This window comes from Anomaloglossus baeobatrachus, chromosome 5 (genome assembly GCF_048569485.1).
Source record: "Anomaloglossus baeobatrachus isolate aAnoBae1 chromosome 5, aAnoBae1.hap1, whole genome shotgun sequence".
Taxonomy (NCBI): domain Eukaryota; kingdom Metazoa; phylum Chordata; class Amphibia; order Anura; family Aromobatidae; genus Anomaloglossus; species Anomaloglossus baeobatrachus.
This window is the reverse complement of record NC_134357.1, coordinates 234,483,190-234,496,929: the sequence shown is the minus strand read 5'-3', so window position 1 is coordinate 234,496,929 and position 13,740 is coordinate 234,483,190. Positions and strand designations below refer to the sequence as shown.

The 13,740-nt window shown below is 44.8% G+C and overlaps 1 protein-coding gene across 1 annotated transcript in view; it reads right to left on the bottom strand.

The window, feature by feature from the left end:
• LOC142311084 (uncharacterized) overlaps positions 1–13,740 on the bottom strand; it is a 46,554-nt gene that overhangs the window by 19,411 nt on the left and 13,403 nt on the right. Inside the window, exons 2-3 of the mRNA XM_075349159.1 lie at positions 4,629–4,759; positions 4,377–4,520 (exon numbers count right to left, since the gene is read on the bottom strand). Coding sequence (XP_075205274.1) covers positions 4,377–4,520; positions 4,629–4,709 — 225 coding nt within the window. The 5' untranslated portion in view covers positions 4,710–4,759. The remainder of the gene's footprint in view (positions 1–4,376; positions 4,521–4,628; positions 4,760–13,740) is intronic.

Sequence of the window (13,740 nt, the reverse complement as noted above, 5' to 3'; positions counted from 1 at the left end):
ATGCCTCCAATCCCGGAGACAGCGAGGGTTTTTCCCGGGATCAAGTCTTGGGGGGACACCATGTCAGGCCGCACCAGAGTCACCTCCGAGGCGCTGTCTCGCAGTCCTATGGTCACAGACCGGCCGACGGTGACAGGTTGGAAGCTGTCCAGGGACCTACCACCACCCCCACCCACACAATACACCTTGGGCGGCCCTTGGGACGGGGACGGAGCCGGGGCCTTGGGACGCTGAGGGCACATGGCCTTGAAGTGTCCAGGTAGGTTGCACTGGTGGCACCGTCTTGGTTCTGCCACGGGCCTGGAGAGGGGAGTTGAGGGGGACACCCCCTGCAGTCTAGGGGCAGGTGGGCAGTCGTAGAATTCATCTTACCCCCTCTCCAGGTGCTGCTGGTGGCTGCTCTCCTGGCCTCAGGAGCCCGATTGTTGGTGTAGTCATCGGCCAGGGCAGCTGTAGCCGTGGATCCCTTTGGCTTCTGGTCTCGGATGAACTGGCGGAGATCCTCAGGGCAGTTCCACAAGAGTTGCTCCGTGATGAACAAGTCCAGGATCTCCGGTCCGGTGGAAAGCTGCAGGCCTTGGGTCCAGTGGTCGGCAGCTCGGGCAAGTGCCCGCCGGTGGTCAGCCCAGGAGTCCTTTGGTCCCTTCTGCAGGGTCCGGAACTTCTTGCGGTAGGACTCCGGAGTGAGGTTGTACTGTTGGATCAGGGCCCGCTTGATGGTGTCGTAGCCCTGATCTGCCTCAGTAGGCAAGTCCCCAAGGATATCCAGGGCCTTACCCCTTAGACGGGGGGTCAGGTATTTGGCCCACTGATCCTTGTCCAGATGGTGCTGCAAGCAAGTCCGTTCAAAAGCAGTCAGGAAAGAGTCCAAGTCTCCATCCTTCTCCAGCACTGGGAAGTCCTCAACACGGACCTTTGGAAGTTTGGTGTCTTGAAGGTCACGTGTGGCTGATGAGGGCCGGAGCTGAGCTAGCTGCAGCTGGTGGTCACGGTCTGCCTGTTGCCGTCGCTCCGCAGCCTCACGCTCTGCCTGGCGCTCTTCACGCGCTGCCTGCCGCTCTGCCCTGCGCTCTGCCAGGAGTTCCTTGTAGCCCTCCTGGTCTCCAGCCTGGAGAAGGGCCATAGCCATTTGAAGAAGGCTATCCGAGCCTCCCAGGCTCGGTGGAATGGCACGTGGTGATCTGCGGCCCGCTGCGGAGCCTGGTGATTCACTGTCCATTGCAGAGCGGAGGGCTGGCATCTGGCTCGTTGAGGACCCTTGGGTGAGCTGCTCCTCATCTTGTCCATAATTGCCAGGTTGTGCGCTGTCCTCTGCAGAACGGTTTTCTGGCGTCGAGCTCCTGGAGGACTCGTGGGCAACCTCCTCATTACTGTCCACAGCACCGTCCTCCCTCTCTTCGGCTCCTGCTTTAGCATTGGCCAGTTGCATAGCTCTGCTCCTGGTGCCATCAGCCATTCTTGCAGACTTTTGGTCACTGACACAGAACTGACACCTGATGCACCCACACACCTTACAGTATCTGCACTCTGACACTCTAGTGTTGAGCTAGTCTGAAGACCCCAGCAGCCACAGCTGCTGCAGGCAGTCTTTAGCGTCTGGGAGTATGGGTCTCACACTCACACACACTATTATCTCGATCCCACCGCTTGCCACCAATAAGTCACGAACCACCGGGGGGGTCACTCAGAAATCCCCCGCGCTGGCTACCAGTACGTCACAATCGGGGGGTAACAAGTGGGGGTCACCCCTCCTTTATACCTCCCGACCGACAGACAGAGCACGTGACGCGCTCTCTAGCGCCCCTCTTATAGTCAGGCCAATTATGGAATTGCCCGACAATAAGCAAGGAGGCCGCTATACTACTTATGCCGATTATTGAAGGGTCCCCGGTGAGAGTAGGGTATATATTCCCCCGACCTCCGCGGGCGGAATATATAAAACCTCCCCGAATCTCACTGGCCTCCCCACAATAATCCTTGGCACAACTCGCTGCCACCAACCGCTTCACGGTAACTATTAGCCGAACACACAGACGTGGGATTCAAGATCGAGATAACAGAACAGCCCAAGATTAATTATATAATTTAATCAGCCTAAAGCACACTAGAAACTACAATATATACAATAGGGAATCTACAGAATATACATATGTCAGAGTACAGTTACAAGCAAAGCATGGGTTACAAACAGGCATACACAGTTCCAGCAGTTACCTTGTGTGTCTGGCCACAGGGGGGCGCCATAGACCAGGTTTCCAGGAACTCCCTCACAGGTCTTTCCCAACCAGGCCCCCGAGCAGAAGAACACTGGAAAATGGCCGAAGTAGGGTTATCAACCTGGGCAAATCCAGGTCCCCTCCTACCTTAGTGACCTCAGAGGGAGCACTGCTCCACCCCTGGCTGGAGTTATGGACAAAATCCACAACATGGAATATGGCCATAACTTGGCCTGGGAGCGTCGTAGGCGGACGCCGACGCTCTCATTGTGACAGCTATGAATTTAGCTACAGAACGAGAGGACTCATGACTTGTCTACTAGTTCCCCATTGGCTGATATCACGCCTGGGGTATTTCCCCAGGTCCTGCTCCCATAAAAAGGGTGTGCCAGCATCGTCCGCATGCGGAGACACCATTTTTATGGTTGCCATATTTATCGGAAATATGGCTTGCGAGATATGAACCATTTTTTTACTGGAGTCGTCCTGTCTGGATACTTCCAAGCTTGCTAACTAGATAGCAGCCCCTACTACAGGGTCACGGCAGGGAGTCATCCTGTGTCCATTGTTCCCACATCACCTAATCTCCATATCACAGGAGATGGCCATGGGATGTGTTGCTGGGATGTGACACCTTCACAGATGCTGGACATCTGAGAACAAGAAGGGAGGGGGCACTGCCATGGAGTGATGAGAGCGATTATGACTGGAAGTCATAATTCATCTTCATATCCCAGGGTTTGCCTCACAGCCCCCTTAAAAAAAAAGATGGTTCGCCAGCCAGAGCGACGTCGCAGAGCAGGTATGTGCGTGTGATGCTGCCGTAGCGATAATGTTCACTACGGCAGTGATCACCACATATCGGTCGTACGATGGGGGTAGGTGCTATCGCGCTCGACATCGCCAGCAAATGCTAGCGATGTTGCAGCGTGTAAAGCCCTCTTATCAGCGGGACAGATGCTTTGTAATAGTGAGATCACAGACGTCCATGCAAACACCGTGCAACACAAGTTAGAAAAGTCTGTAATAGTGGCCTGAAAAAAGGTGAAGAAGTCTCAACTCCAATATCATCTTAGGAAGTTAGCTCGAGTTTGCAAAAAAATCTGAAAAGTGGACAGTAGAAGTTTGGAAATGGGTAATTTGGAGCAATGAGACAAAAGTCCATAGACAAGGCTCTCATGGCTACAAATGGGTCTGGAAGAAACAAGGGAAAAAGGGGCTAACAGACCGATATATTGAAAGAACTGTCAAATTCGGTGGAGGAAGCCTGATTATATGAGGTTGTTTCACAGCCAAAGTCGGTGGATACTTGACCAGATCGATGGTGGTCTCATTGCTGAGGTATATGTGATTATCCTTCAAGACAAGTTACTTCGTACACTTGAGTACTATGGGTATGAAAAGGACAACACAGTGGTCCAGCAAGACAACGACCCAAAGCATACGTCAAGATTGGAGAGGAAACAGTTCAATCACAATCAATCAATCAATCAATCAGACTTCAACCCAAGTAAACACTTGTGGGTGGAGTTGAAGAAAAAGCTGTATACATACCCAAATGAGCAGACCAGTATGCCCCAACATTGGGAACGTGTAGAAGAGACCTGTGATCAGATTTCAGTCTTTTGAATTTGATCAAGAGCATGCGCAGAACAATTCAGGAAGTGTTGAAAGAAAAATGTGTATTTACAAAATCGTAACAAAATAATAAAAATAAAAATTCTGATTTTTAGGCGCAAAGCATTAACAATGCAGTGACATAAAAAGAATCTGCATAGCTAATCATATGCTAAATAGTTGCAAGTCAAGTTATGTATGAGATAGCCAAGATGATTGTCTATAAAACGAATGCAGTCTCAGTTTTGAAGCTCTTAGGGACGGGAAGATATGGAGCTTGAAATTCAAAAGTTCAAAACATTGTTACCCTTTTGCTCGTCAGCGTAAAATCAGGGGTGGTGCTGATTCTAAATAAGTTGCAATTTTTTTCTTATCCTCGCTCCAAGCAATGAAAAACTGCTGAAAACCAGGACACTGCAAGATTTATTTTATCCTTTTTTAAATCCTGGTGTCAGGCTGTGTACTCCCTGAGGTATATGTATGCAAGGGGAGAAACACTATTTTAGATACCTCACTTGGTGGTATTGTACCAGCAGCGCTCACCTCTCCGGTCAGCAGCTCAATGATCTTCTTGGTGAGTTCTAAGATCTTCTGCTCATGGTCTTTAATGGGGCTCAGTGTCCTCCATCCTTGAAAAACGCAAGGTGTTTTTTTTTCTCTTAATGTCGTCTTCATGGCGGTGTTATCCTAAATTATAATTAAAAAAAAAATGAAATCGGCAAACTTAATAAATTACCTTATATTAGAAAAGAACTCTAGTCTAAACGAATTGTCACTTAATAGACTATCGCTCACCTCTCCGGTAAGAAGGTAGAGGATCTCTAGTGTAATGTTTAATATCCTCTCCGTCATGTGCCATTCGTCATTCTCCATCATGACTGATCAGGGTCAGTTCTTGGCAGTAATAAAAAAGTGGAATATGATCGCTGTAGGGAATAGAATGCATTATATGAGCACCATTATTAACGGGATTATCTACAAAATACCGTAGAACAACAAAAAAAAGCTTAATTTGTTTATGTAAAACATATTTGACAACCAGTTAATTAAAAAAGGAGAAATGGCAGCTTGCAAATATAAACTTCTATAAAGCCATAAAGCACACAGTGGATCTAGAAAAATAATACAAATTGTTGAACAAAACAAAAAACTTTGCACATTTTGTTACAAAAATGTGTTGATGTTTGATAAAGTGGCTAGAGAAAATTGAAAATGAGGACTTCCCGGTAGCCAAACCCTATAGCATCTCGTAGAGATCTGTAAAGGAGCGGTCATTGGTGGTTTCTGGTTCTAGCTCCCGGTAGGAGCGACCCCAGAGTGAGAACACTGCCAGACAGTGAGAAGACAGAGCATGCGGTCACAATGCAGCCAAGGGACGTGACCATGACAGCAGACACATGCTATTAGCAAACATTGACAAGACAAAAGGGATTCTCCAGGTCACAACAATACAGCAATACCATTAGTATGCTATTTTTTTATATTTTTGAGGTTAGAAATACTTTTAATTATATATATGATAATATATTTGTTTTGCCTTGCCATTTTTTGAAACCTATAACAATTTATTTTTTTGCTGATGAAGCTTTATGAGGACTAGTTTTTTGTGCACTGAAGTGTAGTTTTTTTTTATATTAAGGGGTTAAAGATGTGCTCCAGTCTCTGACTTCCTAGGAAGTATATCATAAACCTCTTGGCAAGGCTAATGCGGGCATCACACGGGACGATAAATTGTGCGATCGCATAAGCGATTGCACCTGCCCCCGTCGTTTGTGCGTCACGTAATTAGTTTCCCGTGGCGCACAAAGTCGTTAACCCCCGTCACACGTACTTATCTCCCGGGCGACGTGGGCGGCGAACATCCTCTTTCTGAAGGAGGTGGGACGTTCGGCGTCACAGCGACGTCACACAGCGTCCGCCCAATAGAAGCGGAGGGGCGGAGATGAGCGGGACGTAAACATCCCACCCACCTCCTTCTTCCGTATTGCCGGCGGGATGCAGGTAAGCTGCTGTTCATCGTTCCCAGGGTGTCACACGGAGCGATGTGTGCTGCCTCGGGAGCGACGAACAACCAGAGCACAGAAGGAGGAACGAGATTATGAAAAACACAAAAAGAATATGCAAAAACGGATGCGCCTGATCCTTTTTTTTATGGATCCGGTATACCTGATCCGTCAAACAGATCCGGCGCATCTGTTTTTTTTTTGCATCCATTTCGTCCGTTTTTTTGCTGGATCCGTTTTTTTTCAATAAATTGGAGCATGCTCAGTTTAAAAAAACGGATCCGGCGTCCGCATCCGATTTTTGCCGCATCGCGCCGGATCCGGCGTCCATAGGCTTCCATTGTAAACTACGCCGTATCAGGCCGCATCCGACGCGATACGTTTTTTTTCAGAGACAAAAAAGTTCAATGGAGACGTTCCATCTGGTTGCCACATTGAGTAATTACGCCGGATCCGTCAAAAGCCGGATGCAACGCAAGGCCATCAGGCACAATCCGGCGCTAATACAAATCAATGGGGATAAAACGGATCCGGCACCGGATCCGTTTTTTTCCGGATTGTGCCTGATGGAAAAAATACATACATAAATACATACATCACATAAGCTACACAGACAGCTGCCTATACATCACATAGGGTATACTAAGACTGCTGTATGTACACCACATAGGATACTTTTAGACTGCTGCATATGCATTACGTAGGAGACACCAAGACTGCTGCATATACATCATAGGATACACAGAAACTACTACATATAGAAATAGGGGACACTAAAGGCCCATTTATATCCGTCCCGGTCGTTTGTGCGTCACGGGCAAATCGCTGCCCGTGGCACACAATATCATTAGTCCTCGTCACACATACTTACCTGCCTAGCGACGTTGCTGTGGCCAGCGAACTGCCTCTTTTTTAAGGGGGTGGTTCGTGCGTCGTCACAGCGACGTCACACGGCAGGTAGCCAATAGAAGCGGAGGGGCTGAGCGCAGCCGAAGGAAAGACACGCCCACGTCGTTGCTGGAGGACGCAGGTCCGTTGTTGTTCGTCATTCCTGCGGTGTCACAGGGAGCGATGTGTGCTGCCGCAGGAACGACGAACAACCTGCGTCCAGAACGACCAACGATATTATGAAAATGAACGACGTGTCAACGATCAACGATTAGGTGAGTATTTTTGATCGTTAACACTCACTCGGAGCAGTTACACGCAACGACGTCAATAATGAGGCCGGATGTGCGTCACGAATTCCGTGAACCCAATGACATCTCGTTAGCAATGTCATTGCGTGTAAATGGGCTTTAAGACTGCTGAAGATACATAATATAGGATGAAATGAGACTGCAGTATTTACAACACATTGTGGCTGCTATGTGTAGATCACATAGGATACACTGGGGCTGCTGTATAAACATCCCATAGGATACACATACTGCTGTATATACCTCCCATAGGACATTAAGACTTGCATATGCATCACTCAGAATACACTAAGACTGCTGCATATACATCACATACAAGCAAAAGGGTAACAATGTTTTAAACTTTTAACTTTCAGTCCCCATATCTCTCCTTCAACTATAGCTTTGAATGCGAGACTACCTTCACTTTATAGACAATCATCTTGGCTATCTCATACATAAAATTGACTTGCAACTATTTACATATGATTATTTATGCTGATTATTGTCATGTTAATGCATGGTTACTATTTTGCTTCTTATCTAAATTTGTACTGTTGTGTTAGTATTTTGTAAATCTCCTTTGGCTTTCAACACTGCCTGATTCCTTCTGGGGATGCTCTCCATCAGATTTAAAGGGAATTTGTCACTACTTTGACCTTTTTAAACTGTACTATATGCATACAGGCTTTATGTCGCGTATCAGAAGCTTTGTGGAAAAATCATCTTTTATCACATTATGTAAATGAGCTGTTCCAGGCTATGGGGCGGATGCTGCCTGGAAGATCACAATAAGCTCTGTAGGCGGAGTTAATAAAAGAAGCGTTACCAGTGTGACACAAGTAACTGACACAGAACAGGAAAAGTGAAATTTGTCTTCTTTCAAACACATTTTTTGCAGCTCCCTGAGCTCTGCTGTATGGCAACAATGTTGCAACACCATCAAAGTACAAGCTGGAGGCTGAAGCGGAGAGTCACCTGCAGAAGTGTCACTTATAATCCCATACAGCTATGTAGTGAGAGCAGAGAGCGGCCATCACACTGGTAACGCCCCTCTATTTATAATAATCTCTGAAGGCGGAGTTATCGTCCAGGCAGCACCACCCCATATTTAAACATCAATTGTCCTCATTAAACACGCACTTCAGACTGATCACGAAACAACAACCTAAACACAATAATGGCTAGGTATGAAGTAGAAGCGTATATATACGTTTTTTTTTTTATAAAAGTACAAAACTTTATTAGTGTAAATTCAAAATAGTAAAAACAGGAAGAACCCACATAATGGAGCACAAAATCCCTAGATGTCAACCCTCTTATTAATGTGTGGTCACAATTTACACAAATTGATAAACTCTCAGACAAATATCCTATTATATAGAATCTGACAGCTGATAACAAGGATGATGTATATCTTATTTATGGGGTATATATAGATCAAAATATCCAATTGAAACACCATCCTTGTATCAACAGGCAGATAATGGCAGCTTCAGAACACTGACAAACCATGTTACAATAATCAGGGTCAGCCGTACAAGAAATTACTATATATCTATGATTTATTTTGAAGAAGCGAGGCGAAACGGCGTCAGGGGTGGTGGAGAGCATGGCCAGGTGACCCTCTTCTCAAGGTATTATGTCCTTTACTTTGTGCTATCCTCTTTTGGCATTCTAAAGCTGCAGTATAACCTTAATGTGCATGATTATTGGCTGCTGTGTTAGCTACTAAGCATTTGATTCAGATCTATAGCGTTTCTACACTGACTGACTCCAATTGCTTTATGCATGGATGTCAGCATATGAAGCTGCTACCATCTGCGTGCCAGTGCGGGGATCAATGTCATTATAAATTGATGTTTGTCATATGCCTCAGATAGATCCACATTGGCTCTGCCATTGACTGGTAGATGGTATATATGCTCTTTTTCTGTTATCATTTATTGTGGTTTCAAATCTGCAGCATTATGTTAATTTCTGGTATTATCATGGTATGTTGCACTACGTCTTAAACAGCAAATCATAGATATATAGTAATTTCTTGTACGGCTGACCCTGATTATTGTAACATGGTTTGTCAGTGTTCTGAAGCTGCCATTATCTGCCTGTTGATACAAGGATGGCGTTTCAATTGGATATTTTGATCTATATATACCCCGTAAATAAGATATACATCATCCTTGTTACCAGCTGTCAGATTCTATATAATAGGATATTTGTCTGAGAGTTTATCAATTTGTGTAAATTGTGACCACACATTAATAAGAGTGTTGACATCTATGGATTTTGTGCTCCATTATTTGGGTTCTTCCTGTGTTTTACTATTTTGAATTTACACTAATAAAGTTTTGTACTTTTATAAAAAAAAAACGTATATATATACACGCTTCTACTTCATACCTAGCCATTATTGTGTTTAGGTTGTTGTTTCGTCAGCACCACCCCATAGCCTGGAAGAGCTCATTTACATAAACTGATAAAAGATGATATTTCAACAAGACATCTGATATGAGACATATAGGTATGGAATTTTTCAGCATTCTATAATGCTCTATATGCCCATATTAACAGTTTAAAAAGGTCAAAGTGGTGACAAATTCCCTTTAACCCCATTATGACCGCGGACCGTAATTTTACATCCCTGTGGTTATAGTGTTAATCCACATCTGCTGCAGCGGGCTACAGACGGGATCCGTGCACATGTCAGCTGATTTGTTCAGCTAACATGTGTGCCTTGTACAGTAAGTACAAGTGGAATTGTTATCCACCTGTACCTGTTAACTCCTTAAATGGCACTGTCAAGATGTGACAGCGCCATTTTAACGGCGATCACGATAATCGCATACTGACAGGACACCACCGGAAGTTATGTGATGTGATAACATGGATCCGATGGTTGTCATGGTAGCACAGGGTCATGTGATGACTCCTGTAGCTCACATGACTCAGGTCCTTTAACCAGCAGCCGGTACTGCAGGTTACAAGACATGATCATTTCTCCCGATCTGAGCGATGCTGCTCTGATCGGTAGAAATAAATGAGTGATCAGATTGCTGATCCTAAAAAAAATAAAATAAAAAAAAAAAAAGTTTTGAAAAATTTATAAAAAATAAAAAAAACCTAAAAATTCAAATCACCCCCTTTCGCCCCATGGAAAATTAAAGGGTTAAAAAAATACATTTGGTATCGCCACGTTCAGAAATGCCCGATCTATCAAAATATAAAATCAATTAATGTGATCGGTAAACGGCGTAGTGTGAAAAAAATTCCAAATGCCAAAATTACGGGGTTTTTTTTTTGTCACTGCATATTTGCTTTAATTGCTTTTTCTTCAACTCTACCACAAGTGTTCGATTGGGTTGTAGTCTGGGGACCTCCTGTCATGAAAGAATCCCATCAGTAACATCTGCCGTCTCCTATCTCAGTAATGGAAAAGTCTTCACTGAATACAGACTTAAGCACAGAATTGAGAATTTTGATAAAGACTGATTCATTCTGGCAGAGAAAGAAGCAAATTTGTCTGATAAAATATATTCCAAAAATACTTATTTTCATGTGTACTATTGATTTATAATAGTTAATTTTTGAGTTTTAATTTTTTCCTCTCCTACATACAAGAGCTATAACTTTTCTATTTTTCTGTAGACATATCCATATGAGGACTTGTGTTGTACAGGATAAGTTGCAATTTTAAATTACACCAATGACTTCACCATATAAGGCTGGTTTCACACTACGTTTATTTAACATCCGTCCTGAACGTCTTTTTAACGCAGAAACGGATCCAGTGCAAATGCGTTTTCATTTCAATGCATTTGCAATGGACTCGCGTTAACATGCGTTCACCTGCGTTTGCGTGCGTTATAGTAAGGATCCAGCGACTTGCAGTTTTTTAACATCTTTCAAAAACGCTACTTGTAGCGTTTTTGAGCTGCGTCCAAATACTGCATGTCACCGGATCCTGACTAAACAGCACGCAAACGCAGGTGAACGCTGCATGCTGATAGGCAGGATCCTGCTTGGTCTACTGAGCATGCCCAGAACCAGTCTCGCGTGATCTGTCTCTCTCTCCTCCTTCCCCCCTCACCCTCTCTCTCTATCTCTGTCTTTCCCCCTTCCTCTCCTCCCTCTCTCTCCCACCTGAGAGCTGCGGACACTCGTAACCAAGGTAAATATCGGGTAACCACTTCTCTTAGTTACCCGATGTTTACGTTGGTTACGTGCAGACAGCCCTGCTCCTAGCAGCTGCAGACACTCGTAACCAAGATAAATATCGGGTATCCAAGCCCGATGTTTACCTTGGTTACCAGCGTCTGCAGCTGTCAGAAGCCGGCTCCCAGTCTAGTTCCCCTCACTCCCGATCACATGACTCCAATGCCCGCCCCTAAACATCCAGTGACAGGATCCTGCAAAATAACAGATGCGTTTGCATGCGTTTTTTGCTGTAAAAGCAGGATCCGCTTTTGCAGCAAAAAAACGTTCCTGACGCATGTTAAATAAACGTAGTGTGAAACCAGCCTAAGGCTGCTTTCACATCAGCGTTTTTATAAAAAACGCAAAACGCATATGACCGGATCCTTTACAAATGTGTTGTCATTTCAATGCATTTGCAATGGAATCGCGGCAATATGCGTCCACTTGCGGTTGCGTGCGTCATACACTGAATCCGGTGAGATGCAGTATTTTATCTTTTTTCAAAAATGCTACTTGTAAGCGTTTTTGACCTCTGACAAAATACTGCATGTCACCGGATCCTTCATATCGCGGCGGTACCAGCAATGCTTTTCAATGAGCTGGATCCTCCTCTACCGGAAGTCACCGCATTCTGGTAGGCAGGATCCTGTTTTCAGTACTGAGCATGCCCAGAAAGCAGATCCTCCCCTGTGCTTTCTAGTGCAGTTGCATCAGTTGAAGCAAGACAGAAGAAAGAAGACCATGATCGTGGAGGGGTGAGAGGGAGTAATAAAGATGGAGTCCCTAAGTGTGTCTGTGTATTTATTTCTAATAAAATATTTTTTCTCTGTGTGGTGTCTTTTTTTAACCCTTTATTGGAGATTTTTAATGGCTAGATAAAACTTGGCCTGACATTAAGAATCTCGGGCTTTATGTCAGCTGGGAAAACAAAGCTGGTATTATCCCCTTATTACCCAGCGTGCCACCCAGCACCAGGGCCACTGAAGAGTTGAATACAGCGCCAGAAGATGGTGCTTCTATGAAAGCGCCATTTTCTGGGGTGGCTGTGGACTGCAATTCTCAACTGGGGGGGCCAGAAAGCTTGGGCTACCCTGAGCTGCGGATTCCAATCCCCAGCTGCCTAGTTGTACCTGGCTGAACATAAAAATTGGGCGAAGCCCACTTAATTTTTTTTAATTATTTCATGAAATTCAAATAACTGAAATAATTAAAAAAAGGGCTTCCCTATATTTTTGGTTCCCAGCTGGGTCCATTGCCAGTGAAGGTAACACCAAGTAGTGGGTTTGCCAGCAGCTGCTTGAATTACCCTTAGCAATAGAAAATGCAGCGGGAGCCCACGCATTTTTTTTTACCCCTAACCCTATTTTTAAAAATAGGGTTAAAAAAAACCCAAAACAGACATGGGTTTCGCCCATCGAGTATTTTACTGCTCACTCACCCCTACTCCTGACCACACAGCCAGAAGAACAAGTAATCAGATCAGCTGACTCCAGTGTCAGCCGATTATTTTTTCTGTGTCCCCCTGCATCAATCGCAGCGTGTGCAGGCTGTGAGGTCAGCTGAGTTCGGCTGGCACTGGAGTCAGATGATCTGAACTCAGCTGACCTGAACTCAGTTGACCTCACAACCCGCACACGATGCAATGGATGCAGGGGACACAGAACAAGTAATCGGCCGACACTAGAGTCAGCTGACCTGATTACTTGTTCTGCTGGCTGAGTTCAGCTGAGTTCAGATCAGCTGACTCCAGTGCTGGCCGAACTCAGCTTTCCGCACACGCTGCGATTGATGCAGCGGGACACAGAACAAGTAATCGGTCGACATTGGGGTCCTCAGCTTATCTGAACTCAGTTGAACTCCAGACCAGAAACCCCGCACATGGTCATACGTGATTGGCAGTAGCCAGTGACTGCTGTTAACCTGTATCCATCGCAGCGTGTGTGGGCTGTGAGATCAGGAGTCAGCTGACTCCCGATCAGCTCTCTCTCGGCTGTCAGGTCGAGTTCCACTGACTCACGATCACATGACTCCAATGCCCGCCCATAAACTGCAAGTGAAAGGATCCTGTAAAATAACACTTGCGTTTGCATGCTTCAACACTGATTCAACAGGATCGATCCTGTCATCTGCGCTTTGCATTTTTTTTTGACGTTCGTCAAAAAAACGCTGATGTGAAAGCAGCACTGAAAAAAATGTGGAAAACAAATCCACATTGGGTGAATTGAAAAAAACAGCAATTCCACCATTGTTTCTTGGGGATTGTTTTTAGGGCATTAACTGTATAGTAAAAATGACCTGGGAACAAAAATGTGAATTCAGGTAAGTACGATAACGACGACTCCAAACTTGAATATTTTTTAAAAATTATTTTAGTGGCTTATAAAAATTCATAACATTCTTGGGGAAAAAAATGTGGTTTGTGTTGCCATTTCCCAAGATCCTCAACTTTTTCTATTTTGGGGGTCTCGGAAAACCAAATTTCTTTTTTCCGAATATTATTTTTTTTTAATCCAATAAAATAAGAACAAT